This window comes from Enhydra lutris, unplaced genomic scaffold (genome assembly GCF_002288905.1).
Source record: "Enhydra lutris kenyoni isolate GAN:26980312 unplaced genomic scaffold, ASM228890v2 scaffoldscaffold22, whole genome shotgun sequence".
NCBI classification, from domain to species: domain Eukaryota; kingdom Metazoa; phylum Chordata; class Mammalia; order Carnivora; family Mustelidae; genus Enhydra; species Enhydra lutris.
The window spans coordinates 19,876,278-19,900,966 of NW_019154106.1; the positions used below are offsets into that span (position 1 = coordinate 19,876,278).

Genomic DNA, 24,689 nt, shown 5'->3' on the forward strand with positions numbered 1-24,689 from the left:
ATCAGTGATATGTACTGCAAATATCTTCTCCCAGTTTACAGCTTATGTTTTAATTTTGTTCATGGTGTCACTTGCTAAAGAGAAACTTTTAGTCTTAAGATGGTCAAAACTATCAGCTGTTTTCTTAATTGTGATTTCTATGTCATTTAAGGAATCCTTCCTATCCTAATGTCATAAATAAAATATTTACTGATAAAAAAACCCAATAAAGTAAAAAGATAAGGCAAGCACTAGAATAACAGAAATGTAATCTATAGTTTTAATCCCTGTAATTTATTTGTTAAACATGTTGAGTCATTTGTTCTGCGGAGTCTGCCATTCTACAGGATTTTGCTGACTGCATCTCCTTGGTTCATTTAACATGTCCCTTTCTTTGTCCTCTGTATTTCCTGAATATTGACAGCAGGATCCAGGGGTTCTTAACTCTTTTGTGTCACAGACTTCTTTGGCAGTTTGATGAAAGCTGTAGATCCCTTCTGAGAGTCATCTTTTAAATACATAAAATAACATATGTAGAATGAGAAAGGAAACCAGTTATACTGAAAATGACACTGGAAAATAAGTGGATTCGATTCACATTTCTTTTGGCAAAAATACTTGTTAGGTAGCAATACTCTTAAGATATCAGTATGTTTGCCCATAAATTTTCCAACAGGATTTTAATTTGTTCAGTTAGTTCTACCTTCTCTTAAACATGACAGAAGAGTCTAACAGGCTTTAACTAATCACTGAACAGGCTTCAACCCAACTATGTATTATTTTTACCTAGCTTTACCTTTCAAAGGGCAAAAAAATAAAAAATTAAATAAGTTTAGCAACTTCTTCATCAGTATTTGTACTCATCATTATACATCCTTTGCATATCTCCTAGGTTTATTTTTCTTCTTGTAGAAGTACGTCTTTGACTTTTTTAAAAAGCGAGTCCACGGTAAGTAAACTCTGTCAGAAAACATCTTTGCTTTGCCCTCACTCTTGAATGATGGCTTAAAAGAACATAAAATTCTAGTTTGAATGATTTTCCCATAGCACTGTAAGGCTATTCCTCCACTATCTTCTGGCACTTTAAGAAGTCCATCTCACTGTCACCACTTTGTAGACACATGGTATTATTTAGTTTCATGACTTTAAGTATGTATTTCAAAGACTAACAAATTTATATCTCTAGACTGTACCTTTACCCCACAATCCCTACTACCTTAATCAAAAACGGATGGAGTCAACATTTTTCATTTTCATTGACATGGTAAATGCCATTTTCTCCCTTCATATAGCCTCATTTACTGCCTCTTAACAAGAGAATGGCAATAAACATATACAATGTGTATATGCATCTGAAAATAAAAACTACTTTCTGTACCACTGCATTTTTGGAACACTGTTTTTAATAAAAACAGATAAAGCTTCCAAGCACAATGCTGTATAAATATACCTATTGTCTTATTCCTACTTTTTCAAATAACAAATATTGTTTGTTATAAAGCAAAATCAATTTATGGAAATCAATGATAGAAACAAAAAGGTCAGACTTTATTAGTACTAATAGATTTCAAAGTTTTCAAAGTGCAAGGTCATTAATGCTTTCAACTCACCATAAAAACACACAATAACAAGACTCTACTTGGGAATTAATAAAAAATACATTTTGATAAGTAATGAAATCATTTTGTATTTTACCCAAACTCTCCTTTCAAGTGTATGCACAGAGATCATTCCTTTTCATACTTGATGGAAAAACTTACACATGGAATCCCTGGTCAATTATATATTAGTCAAGAATCAGGCAAAACTCGGGTTAGTCTGTTTCTCTTACTATCACTCAAATGTCGTTCTAATTAGATGTTACTTTAAAAAATGTGATTAAAAGTATATATGAAACTGAGAAGAACTGGGCTTAAGAAATAATACACTTTCATTTTTTTTTTTTTATTACAGGAGCTCCTGTGAAATGCAACAAGTTTCAACTGCATATCACGTTTCCACCATCTCACCTCCAATTCTTTGAGGTAGTTAACTGTTGTTTCTTGTCTCATTAATATGACTAAGTCATGGGGATGCTTCAAGTTCATTGGTGAATCCACCTGTAAGCAAGCAAGCAATAAACAAAGCTCAGACTTCATCAACATTTGTTTGAATTCATAAAGTTTCCCTTAATATGCTTTAAATTACTGTTCAACCACCATTACAACCAAAATTAGGTGTTCAGTAAAACTCAAGGTGTATTTCAAAAGTGATAGCACAAAAATTTCAGCAAAGAGAATTACATATTCAATAGCTGCTCCCTGAATTCCAACATTAAAGAGTAAGCTTTTGAGATGAATATTCTAACTTGGGTCAGTCACATAAGGAATATTCAAGAGGAGAAGTATTTGGCAACAAATAAAAAAGTAAATTCCTTAAAAAGATAATTCACACCTGTAATAATAAAAAAGGAATTGTCTTGTCTTGACAGAACATTTCATATCTGAACAGGTTTGGAATGATAAAAGGAAAATTCTAAAAGCACCTATTTTTGAAGGCTATTTGTAGAAGCCATAAATCAAAGTCAATATAAAATAATCTTGAGATTTATTATTTACAACTCGTTTTCTCTGGATCATAAATGGGTAACTATGTTGTTGAAGATGTAGTAAAAATGAACCCTCATATGCTAGTAGCAGGCTTATAAATTTGTTCTTGCTGTCTGGAGGGTCATTTGATAACATGTATCAAAATGTTAAAAGTGCATCCCTTCTGATCTGGCAATATTAACTCTAGGAAACTATTCTTAAACAGGCAAAAATAAACACAAAGGATGCTTACTACGACACTTTAAACTGCAAAAAAATTAGACAGAACCTAAGTCCATCAATAAGGGAATAGGGAGGGGCGCTTGGGTGGCTCAGTTGGTTAAGTGTGCGACTCTTATTCTCAGCTCACAGTCACAATCTCAGGGTCATGAGTTCAAGACCTGCATTGGGCTCTACACTGGGCATGGAACCTACTTAAAAACAAAAAAATAAGGGAATAGGGAAATCCATTGTCTAAAATGGGATACAGAAGACTAGACCTACTGTCATGGAAGGATAGTCACACCTCATAATTTAACTAAAAGAATAATAAGCATACTATGATATTTTTGAGAAATTACATATATATATACTTAAAGATGTATACATGTCTCTATATGCACAAAACTAAGTAACTTTACAGTGGCTCCTTTGGGGAAGTGGGATCAAGAAGAGAGGCACACTCATGTCTATATACTTGTATTATTTTTAAACTGTATATAATGAAGACATAATACATTTATAATAAAAAAAACACAGGTGCACACACACACACGATGTTTGAATACCAGAAAAATCTGACAGTGGCCTTGGTACCTAAGGGATGAGCTAAAGTTCCTGCTACCCTATGATGCGAGATTGGAGCTGTCAAATTATATATGAGTCCTTCAGGAAGTTCGACTTTGAGGAAAAAGTATCTTTTTATAACCTCTAAGAAACTGGTATCAGCTCAACTAATCGAATTTAGAGGTAGCTTTAAAAAAAAAAAAGATTTTATTTATTTATTTGAGAGCAAGAGCATGTGCAGGTGAGCGAGTTGGGGGGGGGGGCAGAGGGAGAGAGAGAATCTCCAGCAGACTCTGCGCTGATCACAGAGCCTGACCCAGGGCTCAATCTCAGAAGCCTGGGATCATGACCCGGCTAAACCGACTGAGCCACACACGTGACCCTACAGCTAGCTTTTTAAGTGCAGAAGATAGGCTTGCGTAGATGTTGGTGATATAAGAGTCTATTAAAAAAAAGATTTAAAAAAATGGGAATAATAACAACATGAAATAAAGTTGGATGACTGCTTTAATAATATGCATTCTAGGGGCACCTGGGTGGCTCAATGGGTTAAAGCCTCTGCCTTCAGCTCAGGTCATGATCCCAGGGTCCTGGGATTGAGCCCTGTATCGGGCTCTCTGCTCAGTGCGGAGCCTGCTTCCTCCTCTCTTTCTCTCTCTGCCTGCCTCTCCGCCTACTTGTGATTTCTCTCTCTGTCACATAAATAAAATCTTAAAAAAATAATAATAATATGCATTCTATTGCACAATGTTAGGTGACTACAGATAAAATTCATCTGCCTTTGCTTATCCTACCATCTCAGAGACACCGGAGGAAAAAGAGATGCTAGTCCAGAGTAACTTCCATACTTCCACTGCAATGATCTGGACTATATAATTATTATTGTATCATTGTGATAATTATCATAGCCCATGGTCTTGCTTTTAAGATGAGAGCCCTTCATTGCTCCCCCTGGCCTTTCCACTATATTGGAATCTATACCAAAATTGGACTCTGAATTTAAAAGGCACTAAAAGTACAATATAGCAAGGCCTATAATACTCGACAACCTGAGCTATAAATCTCCTCTATCAAACAATCAAAGCTAGCAAAAGCCTACAAGCAAAATGCTATGTTTATCTCAATACAGAACAGAGAATTTCACTTGTCTTTTCATAGTATTTGAACATATGCCCAACATTCAAATGCACGTAGGGAGGGAAAGCTACTATAATGAATTGAATCTGAACTGATTCAACTCCAAAGCCCATTGATCTATTTTACAATGTAATAAGTTACAGCACACCATAGTTTTTTTTTTTTCATAATTTTTATAGAAGAAAATGTAAAAGCTACAGCCAGTGGTCAGAGTGCTAAAGAACTTTCCATAAGGAGGCCAAAGAAAGTCTGCTTACTTTGCTACTCTGTCCAGAACTTCAAGAGGTAGCTATTTAGTACATGACTCTATAAGGATTTTTAAATGAGGATTTTATAAAAAAATAAAATAGGAGGTGGGGAAGGAATGTTGGAGTATGACATTCCAATTCCAAAATACCTAAGCAATCCGTTCACCTGATATTTGGAGAATTGCAAGAGGAATGAAACAATGCGATGAATGAAGATTTACACTGAAGAAATACTGAAGCACATTCTTAGTTTTAGATTAAAAGGATACTAGCTAATCAGGGCTTTACCATATTTGAATAGCATGGGATCGGCCAACATTCAGTTGTGAGGAAGTACTTTTCATTTCCTTAAAGCTTTATGTTCAACAAATATACAAGAGCTAGAAGAGGTATAAAGATAAAATTATTAGCGGAAGGAACTAAGTGAGCTCACTGACAGCTGTGCTTCTCTTTTTGACATGGCAGCAAATGGCATGGATCTTTGCCAGATAAGGGTTGGTTGCAGATTTATAGCCTGACATATATATTTGAGGTAACCTCAAGTTCTTAAAATTTATAATTATCTTTGGCAAATGCCAATTGACTTGAATTTCTCTCCTTTTGAATACCTCCCCTCCTTAAGTTACAAAAGAGAGTAATGCCTGTAAAGACTACAACATCCATTCAATCAATAAAGGTTTATTAAGTCTCTACAAACCAGGCCCACTATGTCAATATTTGAAGCCTATGTACTCCAATTTTATATACAACATGAATGCCTTCAAAATCTTTAGCATTTAGAAGAGGCTGCTATCAGCCCAGGAGCAAAAAGTGACAGGAATTAGAGAGGTAGGTTAAAAAGGACATGACGCATACATAAGACCTCAAAGTACCTTACGGCTTTTTCACAAGGGACAAGCACCCCTACAAACTTCTGTTATTTCACAGCATAATAAATGATGCTTGTAATGACCTGAATCATAAAGTAAAAGGAATGATTTTCAATTACTTAAGATGGTGAAAAAATACGAAATATATTTTAAAGCAAAGCTTATACTACAGGGAAAAATTGACCAAATATTTGGAAATTAGCTATATGGACTTATATCATATAGAATGATTCCTTCTCTAAGAGTTCTCAATTCACTTTCATTTTCCTTTGAATACATTATATAAGCACATGTGTCCAATTTTATATAACAGCAGTAAATATTTTACTCATATCAAGTTCGTTTTCATATATTTCAAAAATTTGCTGCTGTCTCTATCATTAATACCTACATTTCTCATCTGGAGCCCTACCTCTGTGAATTCAGTAACTTCACATGGTAACAGAGGGAAATGTCACTGTATAAGGATAATTACTTCACTGCCAAATCAAATAAAGGGTGAACAATTTAAACTTAAAATAACCAGTCTACGTATTTAAACATTTTTGAGTTCTACAAGAGCATGAGTGAGTCCATCACTTTCCAATGGTCCTTTATGACAGGAAATTGACCATTTCCATTATAATAACTCCAGCTCTCACAGGCAACTTAATTCTTCACATATGCTAAATATTCTTACCTCTTATTTCTTAATGGTATTCAAATGAGTATGTGAGAGTAGCATTACTGAAATCTTGTATCATGCTGTACACATTTTTTTTTTAAGATTTTATTTATTTGACAGAGATCTCAAGTAGGCAGAGAGGCAGGCAGAGAGAGAGAGAGGAGGAAGCAGGCTCCCTGCTGAGCAGAGAGCCTGATATGGGGCTTGATCCAGGACACTGAGATCATGACCTGAGCTGAAGGCAGAGGCTTTAATCCACTGAGCCACCCAGGCGCCCCTGCTGTACACATTTTTTAAAAATTCCCCTTAATTAGAAACTAGGGATGAAATATTTTAAATCTTTTATTCGGAATTTTAGATTTATTGAGATAGTATGATGGAAAACATAAAATCTTCATTGCTTTGAAGATTCTACCTCTACTGTAAGTGATCCCACTTAGTGGGTATTTATAGTGTTTGCTCTCTAGTATCTGCAGTTCCCTTCTTGTGGCAAAAACACCTGCCTTGCTTGGCTGGAAGCATCCTTCCCCACATGGGAAGCCCAAATCAGTGGATTCCTTTCCCTTGGTCATGGTGATGATCTCTGAGAAAGGACATCACCCAAGTAGTCAGTTGGTACTGAAGAGACTGTAATCTAGAACTTTTGTTTGAGTTATGGGGACTAGTCATCTTGTATTCACAGGCGCCTAAGAATGGGGTTAAAGAAACAGAGAAATGAAGACAGAGAACAAACCTATCATGGTTATACTGTTTCAGTCCTGGATCAAACTGTAGCACTTAGAATTTGTTCAAAGATTCCAATAAAAATTTTCAATACAGAAGTCTTGCTGCTATTTCTAAACATGTGCTGACTTTTCTTAGGCCCTCTGTCTAGGGTATCCTCTTACTCTTGTGGCTCTTTTCAGACTTCCTGTCCCTTTGCATATGCTAAGTCTCCTACTTGGAACATACTTCTATCCTTATGCTTTTGGTGAAGGCCAAATGACTGGGCTTAAATGACATTTCTTTTGTGAAGCCATCCTTCTCTCGAGCTCCCACGGTACTCTTTACATGCTGCTGCTTTTTTTTTTTTTTTTTAAGATTTTATTTATTTATTTGATAGAGAGAGATCACAAGTAGGCAGAGAGGCAGGCAGAGAGAGAGGGGGAAGCAGGCTCCCCACCAAGCAGAGAGCCCAATGCAGGCTCTGATCCCAGGACCCTCAGATCATGACCTGAGCCGAAGGCAGAGGCTTAACCCACTGAGCCACCCAGACGCACCTAACATGCTGCTCTAATAGTGTTTATTACATTGTTTAATTATTATATGTCTGTCTCTCCAAAATTTTTTTTTGTATTCCCCTTTCTACTTTCAGTACTTCATAGGCTTTCAGGTATATGTCAGACACCTAATATACTGTTCATTACTTGATGAAGTTATCTGATGTCACTTCTGTTAGAGAATCTCTGTCAGCATTATCATTCAGTGATGACTGACCATCTGTAAAGGAGGTAAAGTGGTTAGGCCTCCAGGAATCATGACAAAATAAGTCCTTGACAGGTCTATGACTAGCTGTATGACCTAAAGCAAATCACCTTCCCTGCACAGGCTTCCATTTCCTCATCTATAAACTTGGGGGGACCCAGCACGATGACTTCCGAAGTTCCTTATACTCTTCATATCCTACCTTCATAAAACACTTAACACTACCATAAAAGCATCACATTTTTACAAGTCTCATGCACCACTGAAGTAATACAATGTTCGAATGAATGAAATGATCATTCTTCCAATTAGCCCAGATAAATCTGTACTCACTCTAGGTGGGGACTCTCCAAAGCTGCAGCTAAAAGCTTCTTTTCAAACTGTCAGTTTGTCAAATTAAACTAAGGTTCCAATTAGCAGTGGCTATTTATTTCTGAGCAATTAGGCCGCTCATTGTATCATGGGCAAAATTAGCTCTCCCAGTCCTTATGCCACTTAATTCCAACAAAGTTCAATTAAAAAAAAAATCTCTTCTGATCATAAGCTAAATACGTATGTTACTGTAAAAACAAACACATTATGGATAATATAAAGAAGAAAATTAAAATTACTTAAAATGTCACCTTTCGAGATAACTATGTCAGGATCACTTTTCAGGCTTGTGCGCCTGTGTCTGCATGCATGTGCGTGTGTGCGCACACACACATACGGCTATGTAGATGAATATTTTTACAAAAACAGGATCATATTTACCATATTGTATCCTTCCCTTCTCCACTCTTTCCTAAAGTTTATCAGATTTCTTCCTCAGGAATATAGATCTACATCATCCTATTTAGTTAATATTATATTATTTTTATCCAGTTTCCTACTAATTAAAATTTGAGTTATTCTCCCTTTTTAACAATATTGAATGAGTACTTATAAATTTTTTTGATTGCTGCCTAATTATTTTCTTCCTAAAAATAGAATTGCTAGGTTAAAAGGACTGCACTTTTAAATGTCTATTTTTTGCCAGCTTTTCTCCAGAATACCTGAATCAACTTAAATTGCTAACAACAGTCACTGAGGTTCTACACACTCTGAAGAACACAGGGAAAGGGTGAATACATTTTAATCTCTTTGTTGGCCATATGTATTTCTTCTTTTGTGTACTTACCAAAAAAAAAGCTTCCTCATTGCCTCACTTTAAATCCATCTGATAGTTTACATCACAATTTTACAACTGCTGTTATCTAGATGATTACTCTAGATGACTACCTTCTTGTTTCTGACTTTTTCTAAAACAAACACCTATTTCTTCCTTTTTAACTGATATCTACCCATCTTGTTAAAATGAAATTTTAGAGTGCTATGCAACATGTATTTTAAAGAGAAAACAACTGTAATGACAAATAAGCTTAGTTCTGAGGAATAGTCTTGTAGCTTTTCCTTTTATATTCATAGAGAAAAAGTTCCTCTTGCATACGTGGGGCCAACAAAAACACTTCAAAAAGTTAACATCTTTGGTATTTTCTTGTTCCTTACCTTACTCTCCTCAGACTTTTATCCTTATTTCAAATCTAGTTCACTACCATTTTCGAATGACTGCCCAAAGAACCCTCACCTTTATGACCCCTGTCAGGTGAATACAGGGGCAAAGCAAGATGAGTTTAGAGGGATGGAATGAGGGAGACAAAAGTCTGTTGCCTGACTCGTCATGCAATTTTTTCTTCAGGATCCAAGTCTAACCATCACAGACCTGTATGTACCTTCCTCCAGGTTCAGAGAAACGCAAGCTCACAAACACAATACCAGTCTAGCCTCGCCTCTTGAGAGGGACTTACATGGGTTCTTGGCTATGATTTTCTTTTTTTTTTTTTTTTAATTTATTTGTCAGAGAGAGAGAGAGCGAGCACAGGCAGACAGAGTGGCAGGCAGAGGCAGAGGGAGAAGCAGGCTCCCCACAGAACAAGGAGCCCGATGTGGGACTCGATCCCAGGACACTGGGATCATGACCTGAGCCGAAGGCAGCTGCTTAACCAACTGAGCCACCCAGGCGTCCCTTGGCTATGATTTTCAAAACTTTAATACAGGAGCAGATATTTTACTAGATATACTATCAGATCAATAAAACACTATCATTATGAACTGTCAGGATTGGCAAATATTTTTGTCAAAGATGACCTTTTTTTGCCATTAGGTACTTGTACAATATGGAATTTTAATAAAAAAATTTTAGAACATGCCTCAATTTTGCATCAGAAATCAGGTTATCGAAACTAATATAAAGAAACAAAAATACTGAATCTTGACCAGCACATGAATTTTTACAGCCTTATATCTCTACTTTCTAAAGTTTTACCCTCAGATTTTACCTTCTTCTCATTTTCACAGTTCTTGGAAGACAAAGTTGTAAATGCTTAAGTGCACTTAAAACAACCTAGGTATTTGAAGTATATTATATAGCTATAATCTAGATTGGACCATGTACAGTGTTGCAGCCAATTTTTTAAACACTATTTATTTATTTATTTATTTAGAGGGAGGGAGGGAGAGAGAGTGAGCAAGTGAACAAGCACAACTGGGAGAGAGAAGAGAGGGAATCTCAACCAGATTCCACGCTGAGCATGGAGCCTAACATGAGGCTCAATCTCACCACCCTGAGATCATTACCTGAGCCAAAATCAAGGACACTAAACCGACTGACCCACCCGGGTGTCCCTGTTGCAGCCAATTTTATGAGAACATTCATATCACACAATCACCATGTCCTAACAGAAAGCAAGTTAATAACCATTTTCAACATGAACAACAAATGAAGACTTCTTTTAAAAAGTGCTACCAGTCTACATGTTTCGATTTGTGTCACCAGGAAACATACAAATAACAAAATGAAGCAAGTAGACAATTCACAACTTTACAAGGAAAGAAAATGAAATGCTGGATCAGGACTCAAGAGTCACAGATACTTCTCATTTGTGTATTTATGATATTCTTATAAACGTATACAGAAAAATGTCAATGCAGTTAAAGCTATTTTATATTGAACTCAGAAGTGACTCTCATTTCAGCAGCCAAAGCTTATCAAACACAGAATAAGGGCCCAACAAAGATGTCCCTGTCCTAATCCCAGAACCTGGGGCTAGTTAGGATGCATGGCAGAAGTTAAAGTAGCAGATAGAGTTAAGGTTGCTATTCAGATTATTTTAATTAAGACAGAGAGTATAACCTGATTATCCAGGTTTATCCTTATCCTTAAAAGTGAAATAGGCAGGTGAAAGAGAGATGTGGATAAGGAAGAAAGGTCAAAGAAGGGGGCCAAGAGCCAAGGAATGTGGGTGGTTTCTGGAAACTAGAAAAGGTGAGGAAATGGACACTCCCCTAGAACCTCCTGAAAGACAGGCAGCATACTGTCCCCTTGATTTTATTTTATTTATCTTTGTTTGTTTTGTTTTTGTTTTTTCTTTAAAGATTTTATTTGACGGAAGGAGATCACAAGTAGGCAGACAAGCAGGCAGAGAGAGAGGAGGAACAGGCTCCCCGCTGAGCAGAGAGCCCAACGAAGGGCCTGATCCCAGGACCCTGAGATCATGAGCTGAGCCAAAAGCAGAGGCTCCAACCCACTGAGCCACCCAGGCACCCCTGTCCCCTTGATTTTAGCCCAAGGAAACATGGGTTGGACTTCTAACCTACAGAACTGTAAGATGATAGATTTGTGTTGTTTTAAGCCACTAACTCTGTGGTAATTTTTAACAGCAGCAAATAGAAAATTAATACAAGCACCCACTAAGTTCTGGCTTAATGCCAGTCTTAATATGATAAATAAAACATGTGTGAGCTTGCAAATTCTTAGATGGATACTATGGATTGAACTGTGTCTCCTCAAAATCATATGTTGAAGCTGTAACCTCCAATGTGACAGTAACTGGAGACTGGACCTTTTGAAGGTAATTAGGTTTAGATGAGGTCATGAGGTTAGGCCTTATGACAAGATTGGTGCCCTTATAAGAGGAGACATTAAAGCTAGCCTTCTCTTTCTCTCTGCCATATGAGAACACAGCAAGAATGCAGCTGGTCTGCAAGTCAGAAAGAGAAGTCTCACCAGATCCTGATCACTCTGGCACTCTGATCTTGGACTTCTGGACTCCAAAATTCTGGACTCCAAGAAAATAAACTTCTGTTGCTTAAGTCACTCAGTTTATGGGATTTTGTTATGACAGCCAAAGTAAGATTTGTTAATCAAATATTGGAAAAGGGACACTAAAATGAGTGCCAGAAATTGAACCTTAATTTTATCATTACCCAGGTGATGGCAAACTCAAGTCAGGAAATTACTTTGCTATTCATGCTAGAAATCATTGCTGTAAGACACTACTGAATAAAGTTCAACTTGTTATTCATCAAACAGTAGTATTAACATGGGGAGGTCAGCTTGACTAATTTCTTTTCTGCAATCCCAACAAGTGTGAAGTAAGTATTAATGACAAAGGTTCAATTTTCTATGAAGATAACCAAACCAAACTGAAGGTTCCTTTTTGTTCATACTTCCACAGATGGGCACACACTGTTTCACTAGGGCAATGGATGGGATAAGGGGTCTTTCACTAGAATCAGATTATATAAACAAAGATCTGACACATCCCAAACACTGCTGGGCATCTTCAAACACTCCTGATGCGGTCCTTTAAAAGGAGGATTCGGCAATATCTAAGAAAATTAAATACGCATTCCTCAAACCAGGAAATTCCATCTCAAAGGATTCATCTTACAAATACACTCACAGAAGGACACAGAGACCTATGAAGGAGCACGTTCACTCACGGCAATATTGTTTGATAGGAAAAGCCTGGAAACCATCTAAATGGCTATCATTAGGGAACTGGTTAAATAAATTATAGAATAGCCATATAACCAAATACTATGCATTTTTAAGGGTAAAGAGAGTAGCTTTTCATTTCTGATAGATGTTTGCCTCTTATTAAGTAAATAAAAACTAGTCATGAGACAAAATGTTCCCAGTTGTGGTTTTTAAAAAATCTGTATGAGGGGCCGTCTGGGTGGCTAAATTGGTTAAGCGACTGCCTTCGGCTCAGGTCATGATCATGGGGTCCTGGGATAGAGCCCTGCACTGGGTTCCCTGCTTGGCAGGGAGCCTGCTTCTCCCTCTCCCTCTGCAGCTTCCACTGCTTGTGCACACACTCTCTCAAATAAGTAAAATCTTAAAAAAAAATTAAAAAATTTAAAAATCTATATGAGGATTTGCAAATGCATGGGAACTTTTTGGAAGAATACACAAATAATTATGTGATTACTTCCAGGAAGAAGGACTGTGAGTGGTTATGAAACTTTCACTTTTCATTTTGCATCATAAGTAGCTTGAAAAAAATGTTTTGAACTATGATCACATATTTTAGTTTTAAATTCAACTATAAAATTAAAAAATACATCGGTGTCTTATAGATAAAACTATAGAAATATTTTTCTTTATACTAGTAGTAATGCTTAGCAATACAGAGAACAGAGCTTAGAATGGGATCTGAACTTAAGTTTACACATTGCCATTTCCTACCTTCATGGCCTTGGGCAAGGAGTTTAACCATACTTAGCCTAAATTTCTGGATTTAATAGAGAGATCAATATCCACATCATACTGAGTCTATAGGACAATGAGATATGAATATGAAAACCCTTAGTAAAGTGTTCAGTGAAATAGACATAAAATTTTATTCCTATAAAAGTTACCCGTTCTCTTCCCCTAAGCGGCCTGAGGTGGCCTCTGAAAATGGTTCGCTATTTGTTTGACCCAGAAAAGCCTACAAAATCATGCAAATCAAGAGGTTCAAATCTTCACGTTCACTTTTTTTTTTAAGATTATTTATTTATTTGACACAGAGAGGCACAACGAGAGAAGGAACATAAGCAGGAGGATTGGGAGAGAGATAAGCCGGCTTCCACCTGAGCGGTGAGCCCGACGTGGGGCTCAATCCCAGAAGCCTGGGATAATGACCCGAGCCGAAGGCAGCTGCTTAACTGACTGAGCCACCCAGGTGCCCCCATGTTCACTTTTAAGAACACACATGAAACTGTCCAGGCCATCAAGGGTATGCATATCCGAAAAGCCACCAAGTATCTGCAAGAGGTCACTTCGCAGAAACAATGTGTGCCATTCTGTCGCTACAATGGTGGAGATGGTAGGTGTGCCCAGGCCAAACACTGGGGCTGCACACAGGGTCAGTAGATCAAGAAGAGTGCTGAATTGTTACTGCACATGCTTAAAAATGCAGAGAGTAATGCTAAACCTGAGGGTTTAGATGTAGATCCTCTGGTCACTGAGAAAATCCAGGTGAACAAAGGCCCCAAGACGCGGCGTAGAACTAGTACAGGGCTCGTGGTCGGATTAACCCACACATGAGCTCTCCCCGCCACACCGAGATGATCCTCACTGCAAAAGAGCAAATTGTTCCTAAGACAGAAGAGGAGGTGGCACAGAAGAAAAAAATATCCCAGAAGAAACTGAAGAAATAAAAACTTATGGCCTGGGAGTAAATTCTGCATAGAAAAAATGCAAATAAAAATAAAAACAGGCGGGGCGCCTGGGTGGCTCAGTGGGTTAAGCCGCTGCCTTCGGCTCAGGTCATGATCCCAGGGTCCTGGGATTGAGCCCCGCATCGGGCTCTCTGCTCAGCGGGGAGCCTGCTTCCTCCTCTCTCTCTACCTGCCTCTCTGCCTGCTTATGATCTCTCTCTGTCAAATAAATAAATAAAATCTTTAAAAAAAAATAAATAAAAAAAAAATAAAAACAGGAAAAAAGTTTACTTTATCCTAAATTAGAGCGCCCTCCATGTGTGACTGTATAAAATGCAAACTCTGTGAAGGCAGGTACTGTATCTCCCTCACAGCTGTAATTCCACCTACCCAACACAGAAAGCATTCCAGTATGTGTTTAATGAGCTAGCTAAGCCTGCCAAACGTAACCGCGCACAAAAAGCTCCCAGCAAATACTTCCCCAAATAAAAACGCTCCTGCCTCCATCGGACCACGTTTGGCAAGTATCATTCTCTTGAGTTTTACTAAAGATTACTACCCATCTCAACTCCCTACCAAGCAATTAGACTCAAGGTAGAAAGGGCTGCTGGGTGGAGTGGGAGGATGTGTGTGTGTGTGTGTGTGTGTGTGTGTGAGAGAGAGAGAGAGAGAGAGCACTCTCTCTTGCCGGTCCCCTGATTTCAACTTAAAAGTGCCTCACTGGTAAGTGAAGACTAAGTAAGATGTTAGTAAAAAATACATAAATGAGGGGCGCCTGGGTGGCTCAGTGGGTTAAGCCGCTGCCTTCGGCTCAGGTCATGATCTCGGAGTCCTGGGATCGTGTCCCGCATCGGGCTCTCTGCTCAGCAGGGAGCCTGCTTCCTCCTGTCTCTCTGCCTGCCTCTCTGCCTGCCTCTCTGCCTGCCTCTCTGCCTGCTTGTGATCTCTGTCTGTCAAATAAATAAATAAAATCTAAAAAAAAAAAAAATACATAAATGAGTTCTTTTCAAAAGTCATACTCATTAAGTGGTTAAATAAATATGGAAAGCATAATCTGATCTGTCCAGTGTAAATTTCTCGTAGTAGGTATTGAAAACAAATATGTACTTTAGCTTATGTAAAACTGTCATGACAGTACAGACTTATTAAAAATTTATTTATTAAAAAATGTTTCTATGTACATGTTTATATTAATGTTAAATGACTTACCTATAAAGTATTCGACAGTTTATTTATATAATATTCAATAATTTAAATAATGCCACAATCTCCAAGTTCTTTGAGCATATCATCAAAGGTATGTACCTGGTGAGCACATCAGTATGTAAGATTCACCAAGAAAAGAGGAATTCAGCAGAAGAGAATGAAAAGTCATGACCAGGGATACTGAAGAAAGCTAGGAGTGTATGTCTCAGAAGCCATGGAAGAAAATAGATCAATAAGGTCTGAGGACAAGTGCTGGCTGGGGAGCTAAGAGGTTAAGAGAGAGAACTGAGAGCAGAGCACGGAATCTGGCAATAAGGCCAGCCCTGGGATGTCTTGACAAGAGTCGCATGGAGGATCTATGGATGAAGGACTGACTGGAGTGGCTTTAAAAGAGATTATACAAAGAGAGGGAAGAGAGCCCATGAGCACAAACAACTCTCTTGAGGTGCCTGGCTGTCAAGAGCCACCCAACAGAGGAATTCCCCTTGCTTTGGCCACCATGGAGTCTAACTGAGATGAAGGTAAGGGTTCATCCCGCTCTCCACACTCCGGAGTGCAAAGCTGTTCTAATTTTTTTTTTTTTTTTTAAAGATTTTATTTATTTATTTGACAGAGAGATCACAAGCAGGCAGAGAGAGAGGAGGAAGCAGGCTCCCCTAGAGAGCAGAGAGCCCGATGCGGGGCTCGATCCCAGGACTCTGAGATCATGACCTGAGCCGAAGGCAGCGGCTTAACCCACTGAGCCACCCAGGCGCCCCAAAGCTGTTCTAATTTTTGACCTGACCTGCTGGCAAGCCCTCTTAATTTCTCACTGTCAGAGCGCCTTCTGTTCATTTCCACCAATGTTGCTTCTGAACTTGCAACAACTGCTGAACCCCACAGCTGATCCTAATCCCCCCTCAACAATGCAGCTGCCATTTCTCCTCCATCTTGCCTCTGCCTTTTCTGATGGGGTTTTTTTCTTCTTGTTTTTTTTTTTTCTTTTTTTTCCTTATCTCTTGTCTCCTCTTCATATGTTTCAATGCCTGAGCAATAAAGACGACCTTTTAGATATATCCTCAGTGACAAAGGATGACTTCCTTTGCATGCACAATGTGACCACATTAGCTAGTCCAGGAGCTATCCCTGAAAGTATGGCTCTTCTCGCATGCATACTGCACCTTTTATGAAGGCCTAATGGCTGACTCACGAGGAGTTACTTGGAGCTTTACAGATCTTCCAGGAGTCTGAAGCCTCCTGTAGGCTAGCCTCCAGGATGACTGTCACATTAGTGAGTACTGCACCTCACACAATGGTAAATCCCTGAATGGCAGGAAGTGGTTCCCACATTTCTCTGTATCATCCATTCAACAGATAACTACTGCAGCCTAAGGGATTAAGCACGAAAGATGCAGGAGGTGCAGAGAAGATGGATACGGCCTCTCCCTTCATGGAGCATGTAGTAGTCTAGGAGGGCATTTACATAAGTAAATTGACACAATATGGCATGGTAAATGTCTTTTTTAAGGGAATACAGGATACCATGAAAGCACATAGAAAGAACAGCTTATACAAACTTGGGCATTAGAAGCATCTCTGAAAGTGATGTTTAAGTTGTGAAGAGTAATAAGTTAGTCAGGTGGGGACATTTTGGGGGAAGAACATGTGCAAAAGCCCAGAGGCAAGTGAGAACACAGCATATCTGGGGACACGGACTATGGTGACACTAACTAGCTATGTTAAATATAGGTAAGGTGTTTATGTGTGTATTCTGAGGTGAGGGTGGGCCCTCAAGAATGAGCAAAGATAAAGCTAAAGAGAAGGAAGAGCCAGATCACAAGAACTGTTAAAGGACCATATCCTGAGATATGCACCGAACTAACTGTGCAAGGTAGTTTTCCTTAGGGAGTAAGAATGGGGAGAGGTGGAAGGACTTCGCTTTATTACTTTAAGTACTCCCATAACATTAGGCACTTGTTTTTACAATGCCGCACACTGCTTCTGTAATTCAAATTTGTAAAAGTAGTCTAACTGCACTGAGGACAACAGAGTGGAAGCAGGACAAGACCTGGGCAGGGAGAGCAATTAGGAAGCTGTGACAAGAATCAGGTGGCCTGAATTAGAGTGACGGTTGTGGCAATGGCAAGAAGATGTAATTAGAAAGTAAAACGGAAAGATCTTGGTAAGGAATAAGGGAGACAACTAGATTTCTGACTTGGGCAAATGGGTGGATGGGGAATGGTGGGCTCTTCCATTCAATTTGGGAAAACAGGGCATGACACAGATATAGGTAGGGTAAAATGAGTTTAGAGTTGGTCATATTAAGGTTTAAGTATCTAGAGGACATTCACGTGGAATTAAAAGTTTATAGAAGTCCTGAATCTATAACCCTGGAGAAAAAAATGTGAGTTATAGAAGTGTGATTATTCTCTGCATATATATGGTAATTTAAGTCTGAGAAAAGATGAGATTGCCCAGGTATATGTAAAGAGTAAAAGCAGAAGGCTGGAACAGAAGTTGGAGGCAGAGCAGTATATAAAACTGAATTTCTCAGAATGATCTGTGACCCATCTGTATCATAATCTCCCGAGGAGTTTGATAAAAATGTAGAATTCTTGGCTTTACCACCAAACTACTGAATCACACACTCTAGTGGCCTGGGAATCTGTATTTTAAGCAAGCACCCCAGATTATTTTTGTGCATCTAGAAGATGAATGAAGAGCCAGGGAAAAGAAAAAAAGGGGGGGGGAGGTTAAGAAGGACTTGTGCTCTGCTCACCCTCAAGGAAAAATGAGAATTTCGTGTCACAGTAACCACTGGAAAAGTGCATATTCATCAAAGCACAGTGGGCTGGTGAAAAATAAGCAGTCAATAAATATTTGTTCAATAAATAACTGGAAAAAGTATTTAATGTTATAATTTACCTCTGTATACTTAAAAGCTCCTATTAACTACTGTAAGTATAAACAAAGTTAACACCTGGGTGATTTATAAGAAAAAAGATAATAGTGGGAAGTCTGAAAAAAATGGATCGAATGATAATCGTTTTGATGCCAACGTCCAGGACAAATTGCATAGGTTTAGCAAGTTAGTGATTAAATCACCATGACCTCTCAGGACCAAGTAAATCCCTCAAGTGTATAAACATAGAAACAACACTTTATGACAAAAAGAAGCTCAGTTTTGGGGCGCCTGGGTGGCTCAGTGGGTTAAAGCCTCTGCCTTTGGCTCAGGTTCATGAGCCCAGAGTCCTGGGATCGAGTTCCGCATCGGGCTCTCTGCTCGGCAGGGAGCCTGCTTCCCCCTCTCTCTCTGTCTCCCTCTCTGCCTACTTGTGATCTCTATCTGTCAAATAAATAAGTAAAATCTTTAAAAAAAAAAAAAAAGAAGCTTAGTTTTGTTTTTTTTTAATAAACTTTTTTTTTAAAAGGTTTTATTTATTTATTTATTTGACAGACAGAGATCACAAGTAGGCAGAGAGGCAGGCAGAGAGAGAGGAGGAAGCAGGCTCCCCGCTGAGCAGCGAGCCCGATGCGGGGCTCAATCACAGGACCCTGGGATCACGACCCAAGCTGAAGGCAGAGGCTTTAACCCACTGAGCCACCCAGGCGCCCCGAGAAGCTGTTTTGAAAAGCACTGAGAGAAAGCTGTCAGCTTCATAGTGTCATCTGGATGCCCTCTCCCAGATGAAGCAGTTACTTAATATCAGACACAAATTAAACCACTCCTTCACTTATAAACTATTAAAGACCAAGAGATAACGATTTAGCCTGTGTATCCAACTAAATCTGATAGCTCTTGCTCAAATCACAGTTGCTGAACTAACCGCCTATCGAACACTTTTATGCCAAGGCTGCTAGGCTCCAGAGCATTGGTTTTGTTAGAAACCTCATTTGTTCTAAGCAGTTCAAAGGATCTGTACTTTTAACACATTTGCTTGAGAGAAGGCAAAAATGATTAAATAACCCCAAATTAATTCACACCTATTTCTGACCCTCCCCGACCCACTCCCAACTTTAAAGTCACCACAAAATATTCTGCAGAGGTAAAGCAAACTGGACAAGAGAAGACTTTTACTTCACTATTCCCATTTTCCCTTTTTCCTTTTCTTTCTCTTCTTTCATTGGTAGGTACTACGAAAGAGGGGGAAAGCATTTCAATCTGAGTACAAGGTGCTTGCCTGCATGCTACTGCAGAGTTTTACTTCCTGCTATCACTAACTGCCACTCACTACTTGTGTGACTTTGGACGACTTGCTCGCCTTTGAGTTGTACTATACATACCCTTTAAGAATTGTTTCCAAATCTAAAGTTCTATGGTTCTAAGATTAGAGAAGAGGGAAACAGTAGCCAAGTAAATAAATACTATGTTGTGACAGAGTTGATAACAATTATACTCTTTATTTACTTCAAGTTTTAGACCTCCACTTAGGAAGAAACAGACTATCCAGAGGAAATGAACCCAGGACTAGAAGTACTACTTTTGAATTCAAGAAGTCCAAGACAAACTGGTAACATTTCAGGAATTCATCTGTTAGCTGCTAATTTAGAACATGGAACATTTTTTCCACAGAAATGAAGTGATACATAATGGTTAGCCTCTTAGGCTAATTCACAAAAGTTCATTCAACCTTCCACTCAAGTGACTCTCCAGACTGTTTTGGTAAAAATGGAAAATAAATGTTGCCATACTAGTAATGAAGGAAAAAAGAGAAAAAGGAAACGAAAGAAACCACAAAATTATCTTAAAGCCTGTTCTTCACAATGAAGCCAACCACCTAATCCATTGACCTGATCACACACAGATCCTCCTAGTGTCCAGATTATAATGGCTCCATTACTTAGGTCCATGGACCCCAAGGATCCTGGCTTTATTTAAGGCACAGGGGGCATGAGGCGATCAGAGGTATGCCAAAGCCCAAAGCTGGGAGAAAAGCATAAAGCTGAAGAGGAGCACCTTTTCTTAGTTGTCCCCTGACTCCAGTGGGACAGGAACTTAGAGACCAGAGCATTCTCTTCACATCCCACCTCCAGGGTTCCCTGGCCAATGCTCTGGGGAGTTCAGTGGCAGCTCAGTAAAGACGGGACCTAAAAACATGCTTTCCAGCTCAGGCAGGGACTGTGGAAAGGAACAATTCCCTGAGCTGCCATGGCCAGTGCTCACCGCTTGCTACTGGCAGAAGCAACCATAGCTCTGACAGTGAGGAGGCTGCCTGGAGGAATGGCCGCTTCCTGCTCTGACTGAAGCCCCATTTCAACCCCCTCAAAGATCTAGGTCTTCCGACACATTTCCATGGTCACAAGCCTGCAGTCCGTAACTTGTGGGTACCTATCTTTATCATTCGCTAAGGCCTGAAATAGAAAAACCAAGCATAAAGCCAAACCAGTTCTTCTCCTGGGAAGAACTGCTTAATGTAGTTAAAACTTTAGGGGCGCCTGGGTGGCTCAGTGGGTTAAGCCGCTGCCTTCGGCTCAGGTCATGATCTCAGGGTCCTGGGATCGAGTCCCGCATCGGGCTCTCTGCTCGGCAGGGAGCCTGCTTCCCTCTCTCTCTCTCTCTCTGCCTGCCTCTCTGTCTACTTGTGATCTCTCTCTGTCAAATAAATAAATAAAATCTTAAAAAAAAAAAACTTTATAGTGATGTTAACTATCCCTGTGTAAGTCTGTATTTTGGGCAATTCAGATTTTTAATTCATAAGTACTTCTCCAAGTTCACTATGGAAAACAATTACCTATTAGATCTAATTTGGACAGGTTTAAGTATCAGGCAAAGGTATTTGCCACTCTGATATTCTAAGATTGCCATTTCAGTTTGCCATTAGCCCTCTCCCTGATATTAGAGCACTTTAAAACTAAAATCAACCTTCTGTTTTCATTCAGATATTATTAACAAGTAGCAAGGCATATGGTATGTCAGTTATCATTATATATATACAATATACCATATATATATATCTCCTATATATATATAGCTTTTAATTAATTGATTCTGAACATATGAATAGATCTGCAGTATACCCAAATCCATATACTAAAGGGATCTTTCAATTCTTTAATAGACATATATAAATGTGATAATCACAATCAAAATTGAGGTTTGGATCCTGCCTGAGTTCAAGTTATTGTCAGGAAGGGCAGCGTGGGTAATGTATGCACAACTACCACAGTGGCACTCAGAAGCTGATCATGTATTCAACTCTCTTTATAAATGTTGCTTTTCCCTCAGATTAAATCCAACTTTCCTTCCTGGCCTCCTCTTGTTTTGTTTTTGTTTTTATTTTATTTATTTGAGGGAGAGAGAGAGTGCACACACAGGCATAGGGGAGGTGGGTGGGGTGGGCGGAGGGAGAGGAACAAGTGACTTCATGCTAAGCTCAGAGATCATGATCTGAGCCAAAAACAAGAGTGGCCTGCTTAACCAACTAAGCCATCCAGGCACCCCCCAGACTCTTGTTACGTTGTAGACACCAACTTTATTTCTTCTGATACAAAATTCTGTGGTTCTCTGAACTTAACATTGTAAATGCTACATAGCAAAGTACTAGAAAATTCACTGAAAAAGTTAACTGTTAAAAGCTTGTAGTAAAGAAATCTTTCTTTCCTAACTTTAAGCCTAACTACTTACTGCAGGGGTGACTTGGCAGACTTCCAAAAGATTTTTCAGATTTCTCCCTTTCTGAGGCAAGTTACCAGTAACCCCTACCTTTCCCCCACTAAAACATAAGTATCCAGTGTGGGGGGGGGGGGCGGAAAGAATTTGTTTTTGGCTTGGTTTTGTTTTTCAAACAAATCAGGTTCTGCTTTCCCATTGCAACGTTCAGCATAATAATACAATTCCACCAGCTTTCACTTTTTAGATGGGCTACTTCCTGGGCTGAGTGGCAGGATACCAAAATGGGAAGGAGAAGTCAATGTCATAGTGTATAAATAGCTGTGGCCAAAAACAATATTACAGAAGAGTCAATAAGAGAAGGGCTCCCCAAATTGCAGCAAGAGTGACTTAATTCCATGTAGCCCTTCATGAGGGCCTCAGGGAAAACTATCATCAAGAAACAAAAGAAAGGGGGAGGCGGAAGCAGCCAGGACTCACATAAGATTTCTAACCTTTTGTTAAGGAAAGAAGTAGCAGTGTTTTCTAGGGTTTCTGAAACACGCATCTATCTTTTAAACCTCAAAGAGGAAATTTCTTCTAAAGTAAGGTAGATAGAAAATGCCATCCAATAAGAAGCCAATCTCTTTTCTCACACACAGTGAAAACCACTCACCAATACCAACCCGATTTTTAAACTGTTTAATTCATTATACTTGAGGTAAAATTCGCCATCAGGTGAACTTCACTTTATACAAAAGTAAACCTTGCATTATGTTATCATCATTCATTACACACAACCCAAAGGTCCACAGTTCCACACAATAATGATTGATACATTTGAGATCAGTGAGCGAAACTGCATGGGGCACACAATTCACTACCTAAATGTTTGCTGGACTTTTCAGGATTGCTCTCAAGTGCTGGAAGTCATTAAGTTTACCAACAGCAGAGCACACACACGTACTGCTTCGGGATCAGCAGCATTCACAAAATGTAGGCAATCATAAAGTTATGTAAGGAAAGCAATCTCTCCTCTGAGCAATTAGTTCGGGCATACAAGAATCCAGGAAATCGCGTATCCTCCTTGCGGGGCTGGGTCACGGGAACTAGGTAAAGAAACAATGCAAAGTACACTGGGAAACGAGGGCAGTTACAGCTAGAAGATGCAGGCAACGCCGCCAGAGGCATCTTCAAGCATTCCTTAAGAAGGAAAGTGTGTGTTGCCTCTAAAGAACCCCTGTTGACCTGGGTAACGGTACAAGCTGAAACCACCAAACCCCGATACGAATTCCAGCACATAGAAGAGGAGACTGGGGAAGAAGCATTAGATGACCCACTGCCTAGGGGTGCCGAAGCTGTCACCGCCGTGGGACTCGCGCACACCACGGCATTGCCACCTGCTTTCTACTTCTTCGGGGAGGGCTGGTGACGCGTGGTGGGCCCGAGAGGAACGGAGGCAAGGATAATGAATCCGCGGTTTCTAAAGCCCAAGCACAACAAAATGTCCCCAGAGCCCGACCCCCCCCCCCCGCCCCCACGGCCGGGCGACACTTCCCACGCGGCACGCTGCCTCAGGGGTGGAAGGCTGAGAACTTGCAGGAGGCTGAGGCGAGGGCCAGAGGACAAACGGGGAGGGAGCGACGCCAGCTCTGAGTAATGGGGTCGCTCCGGCCGCAGCGCCGGGACCGTGGGAAGATAGGCTGGGGGCGGGACCGCGCGGAGCCAAACAGCCAGGGGCCGGACCTGGGAATCCCCCGGGGCGAGGGCGGGCGCGGGCGGAGAGGGACGCCCTGGCCGCTACCTGCTGCTGGATCTTCCCGTCCTCCGTGACGACCCAGTGCGTGGTGGCGAAGGCCTCTCGAGCCGCCACACTCAGCAAGGCGGAAAGGCTAAGGAGCCAGCCTGGGCCGGAGCAAGGCGGCAGCTCGCACCGGCCGCGGACCCCTACTGCCGCCGCCATCTTGCCCCCCCGGCCCTACTGTTCACACCGGAAGCGGAAGCCGGCCCCCGCCGTCCGCCATCTTGGGGAGGTCGGAGCTGGAGGAGGTGGAGCCCCGGAGGCGCAGCCCCGGAGGCGCTGCCCGCTGACGACCGACTTTCTCAGCCTCGGTTTGGGCGGCGCGGACAGCCGGGTTTGGCTTCAGGTCGGAGAGAGCTTTTTTGTTATTGTTTTCCTGTAGGCAGTTCGATCTCGTGGCGTGGGAACCAGAGGGAGATAGAAGGAGTCTTCTAGGTGGAGTCTTCTAGGTGGAGCCTGAGCGGATATGAGAGGACTCTGTATATATTTACATATATATGTATTTAATAAAACCTTGGTTTTCATTTTATTTCATTTTTATTTATGGTTGTGTCATATAGTTTTAAAATAAAAGGTATGCTTTCGAAAGACTTAAGGGAAGAGATGGATTCTCTTTTGTTCTTAAAGCCTCGCAGTAGTGGAAGCTTCAGAGTTGGGCGCATTGTCCGTCTAGGGCAGCGCTGTCCCGTAGAAGGATGTGAGGCTCGAGCCACGGAGAAGTGTTTTAAAAGAGCGAAATAACGCATTTGATTTAACCCATTGTATACAACACAGTATTAGTTCAACATAAAATCTGTACAAATGACTGAGCTATTTTATTTTTAGTACTAAGTCTTTTAGGCTTCCAGCTCGTCTAAATTGAGACTGGCTAGGGGTGCGCCTGGGTGGCTCAG

The 24,689-nt window shown here is 40.1% G+C and overlaps 1 protein-coding gene and 1 pseudogene across 2 annotated transcripts in view; one reads left to right on the top strand and one right to left on the bottom strand.

The window, feature by feature from the left end:
- LOC111149515 (tetratricopeptide repeat domain 17) overlaps positions 1-23,968 on the bottom strand; it is a 119,433-nt gene extending 95,465 nt beyond the window's left edge. For both annotated transcript variants that reach the window (XM_022506613.1, XM_022506612.1), the window contains exons 1-2: positions 23,800-23,968; positions 1,989-2,078 (exon numbers count right to left, since the gene is read on the bottom strand). In XM_022506613.1, the coding sequence (XP_022362321.1) occupies positions 1,989-2,078; positions 23,800-23,958 (249 nt within the window). In that variant the 5' untranslated portion in view covers positions 23,959-23,968. The remainder of the gene's footprint in view (positions 1-1,988; positions 2,079-23,799) is intronic.
- Positions 13,479-14,242, top strand: LOC111149516 (annotated as a pseudogene).
- Positions 23,969-24,689: the final 721 nt, after the last annotated feature.